At 55.3% G+C, this 19,428-nt stretch overlaps 1 protein-coding gene across 2 annotated transcripts in view; it reads right to left on the bottom strand.

Moving 5' to 3' along the window:
• Positions 1–6,508: 6,508 nt before the first annotated feature.
• MN1 (MN1 proto-oncogene, transcriptional regulator) overlaps positions 6,509–19,428 on the bottom strand; it is a 48,342-nt gene continuing 35,422 nt past the window's right edge. The window contains exons 2-3 of one of the 2 annotated variants that reach the window (XM_027050919.2): positions 12,756–12,842; positions 9,485–9,578 (exon numbers count right to left, since the gene is read on the bottom strand). In XM_027050919.2, coding sequence (XP_026906720.2) covers positions 12,784–12,842 — 59 coding nt within the window. In that variant the 3' untranslated portion in view covers positions 9,485–9,578; positions 12,756–12,783. Of the gene's footprint in view, positions 9,579–12,755; positions 12,843–19,428 lie in introns of both variants that reach the window. The other variant, XM_027050917.2, reaches the window with a different exon arrangement.

Genomic DNA, 19,428 nt, shown 5'->3' with positions numbered 1-19,428 from the left:
GACCCCACCGTGGGCCCTGGCCCGGCTGGGCTGGGGCTTCCTGGTGGCCACAGAGCACAGGCAGAGTTTGGGATGGGGATTCGGGCAGGCCTGGGTTCAAATCCCAGAAAATGGGGACAAGAAGCCTGAGCTTACAGTTGGAGCATCGGAAGTCCCTGTGCACGTGCGCAGTGAGAGGCAGGCAGTACCTGCAGTGACAGCATTATTCCCACCCTCCTTCCCACCCCGGAAAATCAGAAATGGGACCGGGAACCCCAAACCATCCCAAGATAAAAGGAGAGCTTCTAGCTCGAGTACGGGAGCATTCACGGCCATTCCCTGGTGCCCCCAGGTCTGCCTGCAGCCACAGGCCCCGAAGCTGTTGCTTCTGGCCTGGCAGCCTCTGCACACAGAGGTGCTTGTATCACCTCCCTCGCCAAAATAAAGTGAGATGAACAGCTGACACCCAGGGAGCTTTGATGGGAGCCGGAGATGCGCAAACCCGACAGACAGGCCAGGCCCAGGGAATGAGGTAGCGGGTGGGTCAGGATCGGGACAGAGAAACTCAAGGGAACACTGTGGGATCTCAGGAGAGAGTCATAAGGCAAAGAGGATGCTGGGAGCTTACTTCAGTTTCAGTCTTGAAATGCCCCAGAGTAAGAGGGCCAGAGGGTAGGGACTGGATTCTGGAACCCCTTGCTGTTGTGTTTCTCTACAAAGCCCGGGCCCAGTGCAATCGTTATCACCACAGCCACCTCACTATTCCTCCAATGTGCCGAAGAGGCTCCCACCACAGGGCCTTTGCACATGCTGTTCCTGCTGTCCATATATGTCCTTGGCTTGCCCCCCTACTTTCTCAGCTTCTACTGCTGGCCCTCTATGAGGAAGCCTCCCTCGGCAGTCTAATGTCACCATCTATTCCTACTTGTCTTCATACCAGGGCTCACTCAGGACCTGTTGTATATTTTGTGAGCGCAGCCATAAGCGGCCCCAGGAGTGTATATCAGCCAGAGGCAGCGTCTGAGCAATCGGCTCTCATCCCCAGACACAAGCGTCATTCTTCACCCCTTAACCTCAACAGCAGCCAAAGGTGAAGAGGTCCTCAAGCAAGAAAAGAGAACCAGGATCGGCCCCTTTTCTTCAACCCGTATCTCGTGAGGTCCTACTGTGTGCCGGGCCCTGTGCCGGCTGCTGTGGGTACAAAACAAACCTCCCCCCGAGAGGAGCTACCCTCCCTCCCAGCTACCCTGCAGCCAGACCTCTGGACGAGGGACGACGGGAGACGGCAGGGAGGGAGGGCATTTGGTTCTGACCCCATGGCTGACTGCTGCGTGACTTTGAGCAAGACACCGGACATTCTGAGCGTCTGTTTCTTCCCATGTAAATGGAGACACGGAGCGACATTTCTGGGAAGTCTGAGGCACGGTGGCACGAGAGGTGTGCAAACGCAACCCTGAGCGACTCCCAACCTCCCAGCAACGCAGTCACCCTTTTTTCAACTCTGAAAACCTTTCTGTGGCTGCAAAGGGAAGGTCTCTGCTCATGCTACTGGGTCTTTAACACTTTTCCAACAGACAGAAGTCCTCGGGCCGAGAGCTTTCATCAGCCAACGGCGACACTGCCGTGTTTTCAAGGCGTTTATTTTAAGATTATGGTAGGACACACTGGGACCTTTCCCCTAGACCCCCTCTATTCTGTTCCATTCTTCAGAGGAGGCACGCCCAAATTTCCATGTGACCCCAGCTGAAAATATGTCCAAAAGGTAGACAAGCAGCACAGAGGGTGCAAAAATATAGCCCAACACGCACAGTCAAATGACCCCCACCCAAGATGGCTGAGGAGTCTACGGAGGAACGGAAAAGCTCTCCCAGCAATGCCACAGGACACCTGCACATTCTGGAAACAAAGAGCCCTTACCTTTGTCTCAAACCTAAACCAAAGTGTACCATTGAAAGCTAAACACAAGACTGTCAGGCACGACCCTAGGGAGGACACAGCTCTTGCCATAAAAAAAAACTTGATAAAATGGACTGTATGGTGACATTTTAAAACCTTCGCCCTTCAAAAGATCATGACAAAAAGCCGCAGACTGGGAGAAAATATCTGCAACACACAGAGAAGGAGCTTGGATTAGGCGATGATAAAAAGACACTCAGCCAAATTTAAAAGAAAGAAGAAAGAAAGAAAGAAAGAAAGAAAAGAGAAAAAGAAGAAGAAGAAGAAACAAAGAAAGAAGAAAAAAGAAAGGAAGAAAGAAAGAAAGAAAAAGAAAAAGAAAGAAAGAAAGAAAGAAAGAAAGAAAGAAAGAAAGAAAGAAGGAAAAACTTGGGCAAAAGGTTTTAAGAGATACTTCATGAGAGAAGATGTACCGATAGCAAATACATACGTGAAAATATCCTCAACGTCATTAGGGAAATACACATTACAACCACGCTGAGATGTCACTACACCCATATTAGCATGGCTGAAGGTTAAAAAGACAGATAACATTGGGGCGCCTGGGTGGCTCAGTCGGTTAAGTGGCCGACTTCGGCTCAGGTCATGATCTCGCGGTCCGTGGGTTCGAGCCCCACGTCGGGCTCTGTGCTGACAGCTCAGAGCCTGGAGCCCGTTTCAGATTCTGTGTCTCCCTCTCTCTCTGACCCTCCCCCGTTCATGCTCTGTCTCTCTCTGTCTCAAAAATAAATAAACGTTAAAAAAAAAAAAAAAGACAGATAATATCGAGAGTTGGCAAGGGTATTAGGAGGAACTAGAACTCCCATGCTGGGATTGCAAAGTGGTACAATTTTGAAAAACGGTAGTTCTTTTTTTTAAGTTTATTTCTTTTGAGAGGGAGAGAAAGAGAGAAAGAGATTGTGTGTGAGCAGGGGAGGGACTGAGAGAGAGAAGGAGAGAAAGAATCTCAAGCAGGCTCCACACTGTCAGTGCAGAGCCCAGTGGGGGGGGGGGGGGGCTTGATCTCACAAAGCGTGAAGTCATGACCTGCGGTGAAATCAAGAGTCAGACACTTAACCGACTGAGCCACCCAGGGGCCCCAGTTTGGTATTTTAAGAAGGGAAACATGTACCTGTGATATGACCCAGGCATTCCAGAAAAATAAAAGCCTAAGTCCACACAGAAGTTTGTATACACATGTTCAGTGGTACTTTTATTCCAGCTCCCCCAAAACTGGAAACAAATATGTATCAACAGGTAAATGAATATACAGACTGCTTATGTCCACAGGAGGAAATGCTACTCAGCAATAAAGAGGGAGGGGCTCCTGGCTCGTGCTTCCTTTTATAGGACATCAAGATGCAAGAATGGGAAAAGCTAATCAACATCCATAAGGGGCTCCTGGGTGGCTCAGATGGTTGGGCGTCCAACTTCGGCTCAGGTTATGATCTCACGGTTCGTGGGTTCGAGCCCCGCGTCGGGCTCTGTGCTGACAGCTCAGAGCCTGGAGCCTGTTTCAGATTCTGTGTCTCCCTCTCTCTCTCCGACCCTTCCCCTCTGGAGCTCTGTCTCCCTCTCTCTCTCTCTCTCTCTCAAGAATAAATAAACATAAAAAAAATTTTTTTAATAAAAAAAAAAAGGAAGTCCGACCCGTTGTTGCTTGAGGGGTGGGCTATTGACTGGAAGGGGCAGGAGGGAACCTTCTGGGGGAGTCTGTCCTGTCCTATGATCTTGGTTTGGATTACACAGGTACAGACATTTGTGAAAATGCATCAAATTATACACTTGAGATCTGTGTGTTTCATCGTATATATTGTATATTATACCTCAATTTTTTAAACGTGATAAAGGAGAGTGAGGAACGATGGGTTAAATAAACCAGCAAAAATCCCCTTCCAAGATGTAAAATTGTGCAGCTACTTAGAAAGCAGGCTGGTGGTCCCTCAAAAAGTTAACCATGGGTTACCAAAGGACCGGGTGATTCCACACCAAGGTATACACCCAGGGGAATTGAAAACATATGTTCCTAGAGAAACTTCTACCTGAATGTTCACAGAAATATCATGTACAATAGCCAAAAAACGTGAGCAACCCTAATGTCCATGCTGGTGGCTAAATAAAAATGTGCTATAGTCATAGAGTAGAATAGTATTTAGCCATTAAAAAGGTGCAAACCTGGGTGCCTGGGTGGCTCAGTCGGTTGAGCGTCCCACTTCAGCTCAGGTCATGATCTCATGGCTCGTGGATTCAAGCCCCACATGGGGCTCTGTGCTGACAGCTCAGAGCCTGGAGCCTGCTTCGCATTCTGTGTCTCCCTCTCTCTCTGCCCCTCCCCGCTCATGCTCTGTCTCTCTCTCTCTGAAAAATAAATAAACGTTCCAAAAACATTTAAAAAAAAAAAGGTACACACCTGAGAACTTCAGGCTGAGTGAAAGCAGCCAGTCTCAAAGGACCACATATTGTACGATTCTGTTTATCTGAAATGTTTAGAACTGGCAAAGCCATAGAAGCAGGAAATACGTTAGTGGTTGCCGGGGGCTAGAAGGAGGAGATCACGGGCATTTAGTGATCATGAGTACAGGATTTCATTTTGGGGCGATAGGAATGTTCTAGAAGTGGATAGCAGGGATGGACGACAACACTGTAAGTTTTTACCAAAATTCCTGGACTATACACTTTAAAGTCATTTCGGGGGCATCTGGGTGGCTCAGTCAGTTAAGCGTCTGACTCTCGATTGTGGCTCGGGTCCTGATATGGTTGTGAGATCGAGCCCCACATCTGATAGTTATTTTGAGAGAGAGAGAGAGAGAGAGAGTCAAAGAGAGCATGAGTGCGAGTAGGGGAGGGGCAGAGGGAGAGAGAATCCCAAGCAGGCTCTGCGCCCCCAGCCCACAAACTGTGATGTCATGACCTAAGCTGAAATCAAGGGTCGGATGCTTAACCGACTGAGCCACCTAGGCTGTCCTTCATCCCCTGTCTTGAGATGGAGCCTCAACCCTCCGGAAGGTCAGTGCTGGGTGGAGAAGCTATGTGGCCGGACATCTGGCTAAGACGGTGTTCCTCTGTCCAGATGGAAAGGTCAACTGCAACCTGTACCCTCCCCTGGAACCCCCCCGAGGCCAACATGCACCCCCACGTGGCAGCCCCCACGTCACATGTTCTCACCCCCCCCCCCCCAGTGACGTGCCAGTCCGTGGTTCTCTGGTTCTTGGGCCCTCTGCGACAGCAGGGGGACTCAGCCCCTCAGTCATTTCACACCGACCTGAAGTCTCCCAAATGCCCACACCCAATGCTCATCATTCTGTCATATCGCTTCCCTTCCTTGGATACTGAACATGATCATACACCACTGTCATTTTGAGCAGGAGACCTTTAAAGGTTAGAGAGATTTTTAAGCGTCTCCACATTAAAGTGGATATACGAGCCTTGTCCTTAAAACTCTATATTCTGACAAATATGCCTTTGCGTATATAAAGAGACTCTGAACTGATAAAGGGAAGAAATACAACAAAATGTCTGCCCAATTAGGGTCAATTTATATGCTGGGATGAGTAAGACGAACTCCTATTCATCCTTCAAAACCCCACCCGGACATAACTTGCTGAAGGAAACCCTCCCTAAGCCCCCTACATGGGATTCATGAATCTCACAGAGTGACATTCATCCCTCATATTGCCATGGGCTATTGGGCATATTCTCACTTTTAACTGCAATTTACTTTGTCTCTCCACCCCCAAACCCCCTTTTGCAAACTACTGTTTTGCAATGACCTCGAGTCTGAGGCTGCAGGTACCAGAATGAAGCTGCTGTCCATAAGGTGGCAGAGCTTTTACGGGGCCTGGAACAGGGTTGGCGCTCGTGGTAACCTTCAAGCTAGATGGCATTTGCTCCATTTCTGAGACAAGAAAATGGAGACCAGGCTTAAACCACCTGCCCACAGCCCATGGTTGTTCGCGGAGGAAGCAGCATCCAGCCCAGGAGAGCCCGAGCCCAACAGGCTGTCAGCTGTGCCCCGCTCTGAAAGGATACAGCGCTAGCAATTTATCCACATGGAGCCCTCCCACCTGCTGGGTCCACATGCGTTGTCTCCTGTAACTCCACAGATCTGACCCATTTCGCAGATGAGGAAAAAGGGGAAGTGGGAGTCTCCAAATGTCGCTTGCGGGAGGTCACAAAGCTCCCTGGGATCTGAACTCAGTGCTGGGACCCCAAAGAATAGCCACAGTAAGTCCACTCGGGTGGTCTCTCCTTGCCCCTTCCCTCCGGCACCCATCAGATACCAGAGGTTCTCAGTCCCAGGTGGCACCCAGTGGGTAGTGGCCAGGGATACTGCTGAACACCCCACAGTGCACAGGACAGCCCCACCGTAAAGAATTATCCAGCCCAGGCATCAACAGTGCCCGGGTTCCAAAACTCGGAGATGACCCAACTTAGAACAGCATCATCACACGCATGCACATGAGCACGCGTGCACGCACGCCCTGCAGCATCCAGACCTGCACTCCCGTCCCCCACGGAACCTGGGACAGACCTACGGAAAAAGGAGGGGGCAGGAGGAAAAGCAAGCAAAGCCCCGCCCACAAATGTACCACAGTCACCATTAACGTCATATTTATTGTTATTTAGCTGCTCAGGAAAACATATACAGGTATATACAATATGCATGAATACAGAAGACTGCACTTTACATATTTTTTTTAAAAAAGAAAGAAAAAAATAACACTCAATTTCATGAGCTATTGTCACAGTCTTCCAACCAAGCATTTCAGAAATGAATTTCTTTTAAGAGTCAAAAAAGATTACAGGATTGCCTAACACACAGCAGAGTTAAGATTTCATATTTTACATGTGCAATAACGTTTTCGTTTTCTTTCCCAAAAAAAAGTTTGCTATGCAGTACCGATTACCAGTGTTTGGAGTCTCGTGGGTTGGGCGTGTTTTTAATTTGCTTTGATTCTTTCCATTAAACCAAATTTAATGAAATAACATCCTTTTGCTTAAGGCTATTTTTAAAGCTGTTCCATTCTGGGGTCGTGGGGAGCGAGGAAGCTTAAAACTTCAGGGGTTTCCGACGTTGCGGGGACCTTGAGCTGATGGCCAGGTGCTAATGAACTCAACACAGGGAAAGTCAAGACGCTTGGCTCCCCCGCCTTAAGCAATTAAGGAGAAATCATTCCTGTTTAAAAAATAAAATAAAACGATGCAGCTTTCAACCTGTTGTACCTGGTGGAATCAGAGGGGGTGTGGAGTTCTGCTCAGACTGTGACTGACCCTCCTGCAGCCCGGGGAAGGGGGACATTCTCTCTTTCTTTCCTCTGGAGGCAGAAAACGGTTCACACCTTCTGGAGGCTGATCAGTTCACAACCCCTTGCTTCTGCCTGCCTTCTACGGGGCCCGGGGCCGGGGCTCTGGTCAGACAGTCCATGCAAGGACCTTCTAGTCTCAAGACCCCAGCCAAAAGGATCCCGCCCCCACCTTCGCGGGAAAGATGAGGGGGAGGGGAAAGAGTGAGATGACCCTCTTCTCCCTTCGCTGAAAAGTTCTTTGAAATAAAGTGTGCGTGTTGTATGGTGAGCCCCAAGCCTTCAGGTCACTTGCTAAAACACAACAACAAAAAAGCCAGGTCTGTGAACTCTTGGGGACCTGGGGGCAGAGGGGAGGGGACGCAAGGCTCAAAAGGGGCGTTCAGTAAGACTTGCTCTTGAACAAAAACTGAAGTAAAATACGGGAGATACTGACGTGGGTGAGAGGCTATCCGCGGCTTCTTGTCTGGCCCACCTGGAATCTGTGTGCCCCCCACAGCCCCCCCACACCCCCCCACCCCGCCGAGCCATACAAGCCTTTCGTAGGCGTCCACAGCACCCAAAGGTGCCTGCCCCACCAACTCTGGGCTCCCAATGACTGCCGTTCTGGGTCCCCCACTGGGTCCAGGAGCCCCGCTCTCTGATGCCACTCACCTAGCCGCCCCACCTCTCAGCTCTGAGAGATTATTTCTTGGTGAGGCGCATAGGACTTGGCTCTTGTTTTGCAACAGGGTGAGATTAAATCAAAAGATGGGTGGGGGGTATTCCAGGCTTACATAAAAAGGCCCAGGAATCAAAGTCATTGGTTCTATTCATTGTTCCCTTCCCATAACCCGCAGGAGCCCGCAAACCCCTGCAGAGAGATACACCCATGTTCGGAGATGGGGGGGGGCTTGGCAGGCTGAGCCTGAGGGCTCCTTCCCTGCCCTGGCAAACGCCCCATTCCTCCCAGGGATGGGAGGTTGGTTGCCCAGGTTGGAGGGGGAAAAACACAGATGGGGAGGTGGGGACAGAATGGGAGAGGTGAGGGAGATACACGCATCCCACCTCCTTCCTCCCACAATGCCTGCATGGGAACAGCTGTCGGCAAAGGTCAAGGGCTAAGAACTGACCCTCCCCTAACTTGGGCACCCACCACCCCAGCCGGGCCCGGCTGCAGCAGGGCGGGAGCCAGGAGCCCCCAGAGGCTCTGCAAGCTGGAAAGGCACCATCCCCCATGCACACTAAGGCTGGTTAGCATAGCATGAAAATTCAGAGCCTGGGCGTTTGCACAGAGGCCCAGAAAAGGAGAGAAAAAACACCACTGTTGAACATTCCGACTCCTTCCCACTGAGCGGGCTGGACACATCATCACCTCCGTAGCAGAGAGGACAGCTTCCAGCAGAAGACAGAACGGAGCTGAAGGCTGAGCGTGTGTTTGTAGGAACAAAAAATATATCTCTCTCTATTTTCTTAGCGAACAGACAAAACAAAATCCCAGGCGGAAGACCTAAGGGGGGCATTAATTGTTTGGCTCCTGCCTGACTGATGACAGTTGGGTGTCAATATATAACATCGTGATGACAATTTGACTTTCACCCGGCAATCTTCCAGAACTACTATTCTCCAGGATTTCCATTTTAATAAGCAGTGAACAAAGCAAAAAGAAAAAAAAAGAAAGAAAGAAAGAAAGAAAAGGCGGTGGGGTGGGGGGGAGGGGGAGAGGGACAAGAATAAAGGAGAATAAAAAAGAAAGTAACTCTTGTCTTATTATGAAATAACAATGCTTTGGACATACAGCAGCATGAAAATAAAACAAGGAAAGAGGTCATCTAAAAAACGTATGCCAAGATTACAGAAAAACGGGAATTATATCTAGCAGGAAAAAGGCTGAAGCAAAAGTTTGCTAACTGCAGAAGGGTTAACACTGGTAACATACTGTGGCAGACAAGTTTCTTTTTTTAAAAAAATTTTTTGAGGCTTTTTTTTTTCCCCTTTAAATTAACCCTTTCCGGTCCATATGCCACTAAGCAGGTACCAACCTAGAAAAAAAAATCATCCACTCAGCAATAGTGGCCCTTTCAAATTACCAGGAGGGTGGGGTGGGCGGAGGGGGTCCGGGGCAGGAGGAGAGGGGGGTGGGGGGAGGAAAGGGCCCGGGGGGGGGGGGGAAGGGGAGGGAGGGGCATTTCTTGTCAATTCAAGTCAGGGCGGCCACGAACGTCCCGAATCTGTTGGAAATGTCGGAGTGCAGAGACCGCCAGGTGGGCACGGAGGCTCGGGCCTTGGTGTCACCCACGTCGTCTGTGCAGTGGACAGACAGGCACTGCAAGTGGTTGCCCGGCTGGGTGGCTGAGGCCTTATTTGCAGGGAGGTCATGGGCTGCAGAGAAAAAAAGGAAGAAAGGTTAGGAGCTTGCTCCGCTCTTGTAGGAGGCCCTAAGGAGGGGGGGGGGGGGGGGGCGGAGTCGGAGAGACGTGCGTGGGAAGAGAGACACCGCCCACGCCCTCTTTTCATGCCTGAAGACCGCCGGAGGAGATCTAGAGATGTCTGGTTCAAATCCCCCTGAGGTTGCCTCTGACGTGGCTGGGAGACCTCCGCAAAGGGTAGGCCCTTGGCTCGGGGTCAGGTGTTTCCCTTCAGGAAATGGGAGAATTGGGCAGGGTTTGCCCATCTCTGACGGACTAGAGTTCCCAAAAGATTAACTGGATGTGGAATAAGTTGGGAGGGCTTCCTGGAGGAGGGGTATGTAAAGTGGGCATTGAAGCATATGTAGGAGTTCGCCAGCTATACGGTCAAAGGGTGGAGGGGAGGACTGTCAGGGTCCAGAACACGGTTCATTCTCTTGTCATCCTCTGGACAGACACTCACTAAGGGCCTACTACGTGCTGGGGACTTCCTGAAACAGCAGCAAACTGCTGAGACCAGTGTCCTTTGCCCACCCCAGCTGCTTCACGGAGAGACTGGCGGTGGTGCGGGTGAGGGAGTCGGTTCCTCCCCTACACCCTCAGCGAAAATCCCTTCAATTTCCTTCTCAGTCGCACAGCACCAGAAACACCACCGATCATAGTGATGTCTGGGTTCGACAGACTTGAGGGGCAAGAGAGTCTGACAACCACTCATAACTTAGTATGAATGACACTCAAAGAGAGCACGAGCTGGGAGTTCTAAGGCAAGGAAGGAATGGAACGGTCATTTCGGGGGCTGCTAACGCGCTGGAATTGGGGGTGGGGGCCCAGCTCCCGCCGAGGGAGCACACCCAGATACTGAACTCCGTGACCGGCCCGCCCTCCTCAGCGTGCTGTTGCGCAGGCCTGGCCAGGGCCCTGTGCCAGGCAGGAGTTACCCCGCCCAGCCCGCCCTCCGGGATTAAGGGGGGGGAGGCCTCCCCTGGGAGCCGAGCCGTGGCCTGCAGAGAAAATCCTCCCAGAGAATGGGCCAGGCTGTGACTAAGTGAGCTCCCACCCTGGAGCCCCAGAGACACCCAGCTTAGGACCGGCATGCTGGGAGGAGCTGGGACTGGGGAGAAGGACTCTCTCCCTGGCTCATTCATCCAGTTAACAAGCCTTTACGGAGTCCCTACTATGTGCCAGGCACGGCACTAGCCTTGCAGATCAGGGAGGATTCGGATAAGGCAGACACCGTCTTCCTCCCCCTCCTGGGGTGGACAGCAAGATCAGGAGACAGCCTCGGTGGAGTCACAGGCTGGGGCTTGAACCCCTAATCCCTGCCACATTCCCCGGCTCTCTCCAAGCCTCAGTTCCTCATCTCCCCCCAGGTGGGGGCAATGTCACCTCCCTCGGGCCTTATAAAGGCCTGGCGCACAGAGCACTCCCCAGACGGGGCTGTTGGGACTGCCATCCGTTTCTGGGGCGGCCAGGAGGTGAGGGGTCCTTGCGGCCTTCCAGAGGCCCCCAAGCCTCGTCCCCACCTTAGGACTAGCCACGTGGGCCCGCTCCTGCCCACGAGACTGGAGTCTTTGCTCCCATTTCACAGAAGGGGAAGCTGAGCCAGAGGTTTCAAAGCTTGTTAGTGGTGGTGTCGCTGCTGATGCCACACCCAGGGCCTCCTGGGGACAAGGTACCCCACGAAGCTAGAGGCATCAGATTCAGGGTCCCCTAGCACACAGTGGGCCCCGGGTTCCAGCCCCTACACCTCTGCTCTTGAGCCCAAGCTTGCCTTGCTCCCAGTGACGCCCTGCTCCCTGGTCCCCGCAAAAGGGATTTTGCTCCAAGCACTGTGAGATCTGGATTGGGGGAGGGGAGCATCTGCCAGAGAGACAGAGAGAGAGAGAAAATTCTCAAGGGGCTTCCTCACTTCATTTCGCACACATCGTCTCAAGGAGCCAACAGAGCAGTTGCCTGGGCCCATTTTACAGACCGGAAACCGAGGCCCCCTGCCAAAGTTTGCACAGCCAGAGAAAGACGAGACCCAGGCCCAAGCCCTGCCGCCGGGCTCCCTTGCCCTGAGGCTGCAGGATGAAGGGCGCGAGATGAAGGAACGTTCTCCAAGTTCTGTGCTCAGACGCAGGAGGCCTGGGGGCCCTTCTGGAAGCAGGCTTTGCTGAGCGACGCTTCCAGACTGACCCAAACAGCCACATTTCCTAAAGACGCTTTATTGCCAAGTTATGGATGACTCCTAAACACGCCGTGCGCCGATTCTAGAAATAGCTGCTCCTCTTACTTGGGGAGGATTTAAGGAGGGAGTGTCAGGCATACAGCTGAACCTGTCCGTGTGTGATCTCATCCCGTCCCCCCCCTCCCCACAAGCCCAGCAGCTGGGTGCCCCTTCTCCCCACCTGGGGGCTCAGAGTGGGGGAGGGCCTCGCCCAATGTCACAGAGCATGGGCCCACGATTCCCCAGCCTCTGCCTGGGACGAGCCAGAGAGTCTGATATCCACAGGGAATATTTTTAAGAGAGAATATTATTCTTCAGTTCCTGACAACCCCAAAGCATGACCAAACTCATCCTCCCTCCGGATTCATTCCAGCCAGGGGGACCCAACACGCCCTAGGTCTGCCGCTATGCGCCCCCCCCCACCCCCCCCACCCACCCCCCTCCGGCTGCAGATAAATCAGTCCCATGGAAACGGCCTCAAGTCAGGGCCTGCCCCTACTCGAGAGAGGCCCTCACTCCCCGCTCCCCCGGGGGGCAGGCATGCGGCCCCCCAGGCCAGGACCCAGAGATACAACCACCCCTCGCTGAGCTCACAGGGTCAGGGGAGACCCTGCAGCTGCTCAGTGCACCGCGGAAACTGATGTGGAGTGTCACATTTTCCACTTGTTAGCTCTCGGCCTCCCCCGTCGGACTGTGCCTGCAGAGGGGAGAAGGTCTGTCTGTTTGCCACAGCACCCCATGCACAGGAGGTGCTCTGTTGGGACCTGTAGGCCGTGACGTGAGCCTCATCCCTATTTGACAGATGTGAAGACTGAGGTCCCGGAGGGCATGGAACTGCCCCGGGGTCGCCGGGGGCCAAGCCACCAGCTTAGACCAGCCCTCTCCTTTTAGTCCAGGATTCCCCAAGGGCTGGGCTGAGGTGGAATCCCAGATCCCCCATACCTGGGCAGCTGGCCCCATCTGCAGAGTCTCAGTTTCTCCATCTGTAACTTGGGGATGGTGATCCCTGGCAGGCCCATCTCAGAGCGGCTTGGGGAGACCATACAAGAAAAAGAGGGGATAACAGTGTGCATGTGGGGGTCAGTCCTTGAGGCATCAACTCAAAATGTGTCACCCTGAATGTGCCTCCCCCCTGTGCAGGCAGCACAGGGGCCAAGGGGAGGAGCTTTGGGGTCACGGGACCCGATGTCACGCCCGCCCAGCAAGAAAGGGCTGCGGGGCAGTTTTTAAGGACATTCCCCTCTTGGCCAGAACAGACCACTTCAGTCCCCAATCCAGGGGCAGGGCCTGGAGCTGGGCAACCCCCCCCCCCCCCCCCCCGCCGGTCTTCCTTCACGCACAGAACAAATCCTGGCTGAGCTATCCCGCCCTTCCTCAGCTCTGCCTCCCTTAACTTAGTCGTTTTTGCCACCAACTTGGAATCACGGTATCGGGGTACCGGCTGCCTCCGGCTCACCCCACTGTGAGCACGAGACCGCGTCGGGTTTTGCCTTCCGTGCTTCTCCAGCCACGACAGGGGTCAGTAAATTCCACGAGGGGAAAGGCAGGACCCCGAGCCGGTGCGAAAGCAGCGAGCACACGAGTAACCCAAGTGATGCCATATTCCCTTACCGGGTTCAACAATGACAGCGCCTGCCGTTTGCGGAGCACAGGACTTCTGCGAACTTCACTTGAGCCCCCAGAACCTCAGCCCCAGAAAATGGGGGAAATAATAGGACTGGCCGCCATGGAGGCAGTTACGAGGATTAAAGGAAATGATCCATGTAAAAGGCTTAGCACGCGGCCTAGCACACAGCAAGCACACTCCCTGCCTGAGCGGGGAGACCCGCGGGGCCTGCCAGGAAGGCCCGGGGACCCCTTTGGCCTGGGTTGGAGGGAGGAGGGGAAAAGACACGCATTTGTTTCCCTGGGGAAACAAATTTCACTTCTGGGGAGGCCGCCCACACCCACGGAGGGGACTGACTGAGCCTTCTTTTTCAGAGTCCGCAAAACAGACCTTGCACTCAGTATCCCCAGGGCTGGGTTCCAATTCGCATGAGGCACGTGGCCCAGGGGTCGTGAGCTTGGTGGGGGCAGCTGCCCGCCCCCGCCCCCCCGCTCCGAGGCAGGGCTTGGTGACACAGTACCACCTACCCCTCTGTCCTCGAGCCCTCAGAAAGGGGACTTCTGCCCGGCCACCTCCTGCCCACACCCCCCCCCCCCCCCCGTTGCCGCCCTCCATACGGAAGGCCGGAGGTATGGGGGAGGGGGCTGTGGAGGTCAGGGTGGCCTCCCAACTAGCACCCAGATCAAGGGCCCCCCGGGTGCTGATCCAGGGTGCGGCCTGAGCAAAGGTGTTACCCTGTGCTGTAAAATGGGAACCAAGTTCACGGGCTTCTGGGAGGATTAACGGAGATAACACGGGTGAAGACTTGAGCACATGAGGAGCCTCCCCAAAAGGTTAACTGCTCTCAGGATTATTACCCTCACTATTCTTCAACAGCCCAGGGCCTTGCAGGCATCAGACCTAATACTGCCCATACACCAGCAGGGGATACTGGCCACAGGACCGTCTCTTCGTCTCCGTGGGCGCGGGGGCGGGGGGGGGGGGTGTCTGCCCCACCCCCTGCCCACCAACGGGTGGGGGGACCGGGGTGCGATCCCAGGCAGAGCAGGCAAATTAGAATTCCGTGCGTATTTTTAACTCAAAGCTTATGTAAGGAGCAGTGTGGGCCCCAGCACACAATAGCGAATGACTCTCGCCCGACTCACCCTCCCCGGATTCCGACAAAGGGAAATGTATTTTGGTTTTTCCTTTATTTGGACCTGGCAGGGGGAGACACTGGCGTCTGACAGCTGCCACTCAGCTGCGGGGGGGGGGGGGGGGGGGGGGGCTGGGCCCCTGAGCCTGAAAGCAGAAGCAGGCCGGGGAGCCACGGGGTGGAGCCACGTCCCATCGGCCCTTCTGTCCTGCAGCCTGGGAGTCCCGTGGGCCCCCAGACACATCTGTGATTCTCCTGGCTCCTGCTCCCCATCTCCAAGAGAGGCCCGGCTAGCTCTGGACATTGAACATCGCCTTTCACTCCTGCCCAGGCCCCAGAGTCCAGGCACCAGGGAGGGAAGAGGCTGCCTCCAAAATCCACCTGCTTCTCTCCTGCCCCCTGCCTCCACCCCGGTCCAGGCCCCCACTGTCTCCCGCCTGCGGTGGCCTTGTGCTGGCCCCCAAGCCCATTTCCCCTGCTGTGAGTCAGGTGACTTTCCTAAAGCGTCAACCAGAGCAGGCCCCTCTCCTGCTTAAGCCTTCCAGGGCTCCCCAGGGCTCCCAGCTCCGCATAACCTGGCCTGCTCCCCTCTTGGGCCTCCAGCCTCAGAGTCTCAACAGAGCCCTGATCCTTCCCACCTCCACAACCCTGCTCCTGACGTTCCTTCTGCCTAGAACACCCTCTCCTCCTCACCCCTGCTGACTCCCACCATCCACCTGGCTGTCAGCCTTTTGGCAACGTTTCTCTGACGTCCCTACTCTGAGGCATGTGACCCCTCTCCCTGCTCACAGATGGCACCTCTGTCCCCAGGTCTCCCAGTGGCAAGGATAGCGCCAGTGACCCCCTAGCACTGATACATCTCACCCTGGCAGAGGGGGAGTCCCGGGTTCAGGGCCCCTCTGTAACAAGCAGCCAAAGATGGAAAACATCATGGTGGGGTGGGGGTGGGAGTGGTTTGGTGTCAGATGACCAAGGTCTGCATCTTGGTCCCTGGCACTTCCCCAGCAGGCTGACCTCGGGCAAATCACTGTCCCTCTCTGAGCCTCAGCTTCTTTCCCCGTGAAATGGGACAAGGACAGCACCCCACTCGTTGCCCAGTCACACCAGGCTCTCCGGTGCCCGGCACGCGGCAGGTGCTCAGGTAACGGCCACCAGCTATCACAGCAGACAGAAGCCACGGAAGGGAGTCTTGCCCAGGGGTGGCCAAAGTCCCCTTTCTAAGGCAGCACTAAGGCCCATCTCTAAGAACCCACCCCTTGGGATGTGGGGGACCCCTACCACCCAGCTGGAACCCTTCCGCAGAGCCCCACAACCCCAAAGCGGACCCCTCCTCAGCTGCCCGTCCACAGTGCGTCCCCGGGCCGTGTCCCCTCCTCCGGGGAGGTACACAGGCTCCAGGAGACTCACCCACTTTGGGCTCAGAGCAGGAACAGCAAATCTAAACCGGATGCTGGGCTGCACAAAGAGAGTCCATCCACAGAGCCACGAACCAAGCCGGCGAGTGGCAAACCCAAAGCCCCACGCCAATCCTCCCCCACACTCGGCAGCTTTGGGGGAGTCCCGGCTCTGCGTGCGCTGAAGCCTAGATTCACATCCCACCCCCATCTGAATCTCACCAGCTCCGTGACCTTGGGCCGGCTCAACTTGCTGAGCCTCAGTTTCCCCATCTGTAGAAGGGGATGACAATCCCTCCTGTGTCCAGTCCCTGTCAGAGGAGCCTGGCCTAGGGGCCCTGAAGGCAGACACACCCACGAGGATCCCAGCTGTCCCTCTGGTCCCTGGCGCACAGTAGGCACCCGATAAGGATTTGTTACATATTTTATGCTTCGCTGTGTGAACTTGGGCAGGTCACTCTCCCCCTCTGGGCCTATTTGGGCCTCTCTAAGATGACTGATAGTAGACAGATATACAACCTCCTTGACTCTTTTTATTCCTTTGGGGAAATGAGATTTTACATTCGACGTGGGCAGGAAGTATCCCCACGTGAGGGGCACTAAGATACTCGGCCTGAATAAGCCCCAGGAAACGGCACCCGCAACCTCAGGGATCAGGAACGGGGGCTGGTGGCTGGCGGCCTGACTGACTCTCCATCCGGGCATCTGCCGGCATCCCCTACCCTTTCTCTGTCCGCCCTTCAAGGACGGCTTCTGTGTCACTGTGACAAATGAGGAAAGGAAAAAGATGACCATGTCCCATGTCCCCAGTCCCATCAGCTCCAGGGATGTTAAGAGGGAGCACTGACCTCAGGCTCCCTGCGGGCCGGGCCTCGGCCCGTATCTCATCGGATGACGCCAACACCTGGAGAGAGAGGGCCCGACACCCCAGCTCATTTCACAGGGGAGGAAACGGAGGTTCAGAGAGGGGACGTCGCTGACCCACGGTCACACAGCTAGCCAGTGGCTGAGCCTGGGTCACTCCCAGGTCTGTCTGATGCCAACGTGTGTGGGTGCATCAAAGTCACATGAAAAAGTAAAACGTCCCAGCCAAGGTGGCAGGTGTTACCCACCCCCCAACCCCCGTCCCTCCTCTTTCCGTCTCCCTCTCAACACCCGCGCACTATTCTTTCTCAGTCTCCCTTGTTCTCTGTCTCTCTCTGAGTCTCTGGTGCTCTCTCTCCCTCCCTCCCCTCTTCCCCGTCTTTCCCGGAAACCAACGCTCACTTTTTGGGGAAGGATCCTAAGGCTCACAGATGGGATGAGAATGAGCCGGGGTGACAGAGTAGCCAAGGACAAAACCCGAGGCCCCATCCGATGCTTTCTCCACGGACGCTGCCTGAGTTTCCACATCAGCCCCCTCTGATGGGGGCGACACGGAGCTTGCACGGGGGCTCCCGAGAGGTAGAAAGGGCTCCCCCCACCAACGATCAGGGGGGACCCTGTGAGGCCCCACCTTCCCCGGCCCCACGAGGGTGAAGAAGGGGCTTGCGCTGGCCCACTGGGGCAACGGAGTCTGGTGCGAGGCTCGGCCAGGCCCCTGGAAGGCTTCGGAAATTAATTGGAGTTGACTTGGCTGAGGGCAGCTGTCATTTAGATTGAGAACTGGCTGAGGGCTCCACTGAGGCGAAGCAGCAAGGGCATCGCGGGGACCAGGCTGCTGAGCGCTGGGAATGGGGGGCGGGGGCTGAATGCCGGAGACCTTCTGCAGCCCTGGAGGAGGAGACGGGGTGGCATCGGAGGCCCAGACTCCCCGGGATGGACGGGGCAGGCCCCTCACCCCAGCCCGAGCCTCCGATCGGGCTCCCTCTCCTGGCGCCTCTGGACACACAGCCAGTGACCTGTGACAGATGCAGCCCTGTGCACCCCCCGGGCCACTCCCGGCCTGTGTGCTGCAGAGACGTGACAGGCTGGGGAGGGGGGGGGGGCTTCAGGCCGACCCCTGAGCCTGCCCCTTCCTTCTGACAGTGCCCACAGTGGCCCAGCAAGGGGGCCAGAGCAGGAAGACCACTCACGGCCCGCAGAGTCCAAAGCGCCAGGTTTCAGCCTCGGCCTTGGGGACGCAAGCTGCCCCCCCAGCCTGTGTTCTCATCCGTGAAATGGGGACGGAGGCAGTATTATTCTGAGAGAACCACCAGAAGGGTCCGGCGGAATCGCAAGCAGAGCAGTTAGCACCCTGCCAGGCACCAAGGACGCCCGGACAGACAGATGCTGCTATCGGCGTCTCTAGTAGGATTGTTAGATTTGAGACACTCTCCAGCCCCCGTCTCTGGCAGAGCGCTCCCAACCCTCTGTTTTCTCTCGCCTTCTCACTGACAATTGGCTCCCCTTGGCACCAGAGCCACCCCTGGCCACCCCTGGCCAACCTAGTGCTGGGTGGCCCTGCACAGGATGCTGCCCCTCTCCGGGCTCCCGCCGGCGCACCTGTGCCCTGGGAGCGACCCAGCGCCAGGGTAGACACCTCCCCGGAGCCCCCAGCACCCTGCCTGGCGTGCGGCGGGCCCTTCAACAAATATACTAAACTAAACTAAAACAAATACACACACACGTTCCTATTGAGGTAGAGCCTCGTCGCTTTCAGCCCACGGAAGAAGAGGCCAGATTTAGCGACACCTCGGAATTTAAAACAGTTTTTAAAGTGCTGATGCTTTGGGTGGAGGCTCTCGGGGACACCTGCCCCGCCCACCCATCCGGGGCCTGCGGGAGCTCTGCGGTCCTCCCACGGGGGGAGCTGTGTGTCCCATAGTGCTTCTGCGTCCCCGAGGAAGGGCTCTGCACGGGGGTCAGTTGTGGAAGAGTCACGCGCTTTGCAGACAGGGGCTCGGGTTCAAATCCCAACCCTGCCAACCGTCAGGCTGGGGGACCCTGCATCAGCTCCTCGACCTGAGTCTCCACTTCCTCACCTGAAAAAATGTGTCCGGCCATTCCTGCCTTGCCGACAGGGGCAACGGGCTGGTACCCAGGTGCCTGGTACCCACAGGACCCTCGATGTCCCGTTCCCATCATCATTCTCCAAACCTGAGGCTCCCTCGGGCAGCCTGGAAGAGGGGGCCCTCGAGACAGCAATAACAGGAGGGCGATGGGCCAAAGCATCACTACTGAACAGGTGTGCCCAGCTGTATGCGGGGCACGGGACTCGGAGAAGTGATCCCAGCACAGAGCTCCCAGCATCCCCACCCAGAGCTCTCTGACTGATGGAGAGTTACTCCACAGACACGTAAGCACAAAACAGAGCGTTGTCGCTCCCACAGCAAAAGGCTGGCCTGTGTCATCGACGCAGGACACAGGTGGGGGTATCTGGGAAGAATTCACAGAGGAAAGGGCATACAGGGGGGCTTACGAATGCACATAAAGCTTCGCGGCGAGAGAAGCAAGAGGTACGCCCCAGGCCAGCGCCGTCACTGGGAAGAACAAGAGGCCAGCTCAGGGGCCCCGATTCAA

The sequence above is a fragment of the Acinonyx jubatus genome, chromosome D3 (assembly GCF_027475565.1).
Source record: "Acinonyx jubatus isolate Ajub_Pintada_27869175 chromosome D3, VMU_Ajub_asm_v1.0, whole genome shotgun sequence".
Taxonomy (NCBI): domain Eukaryota; kingdom Metazoa; phylum Chordata; class Mammalia; order Carnivora; family Felidae; genus Acinonyx; species Acinonyx jubatus.
This window is presented reverse-complemented; position numbering and strand designations above follow the sequence as displayed.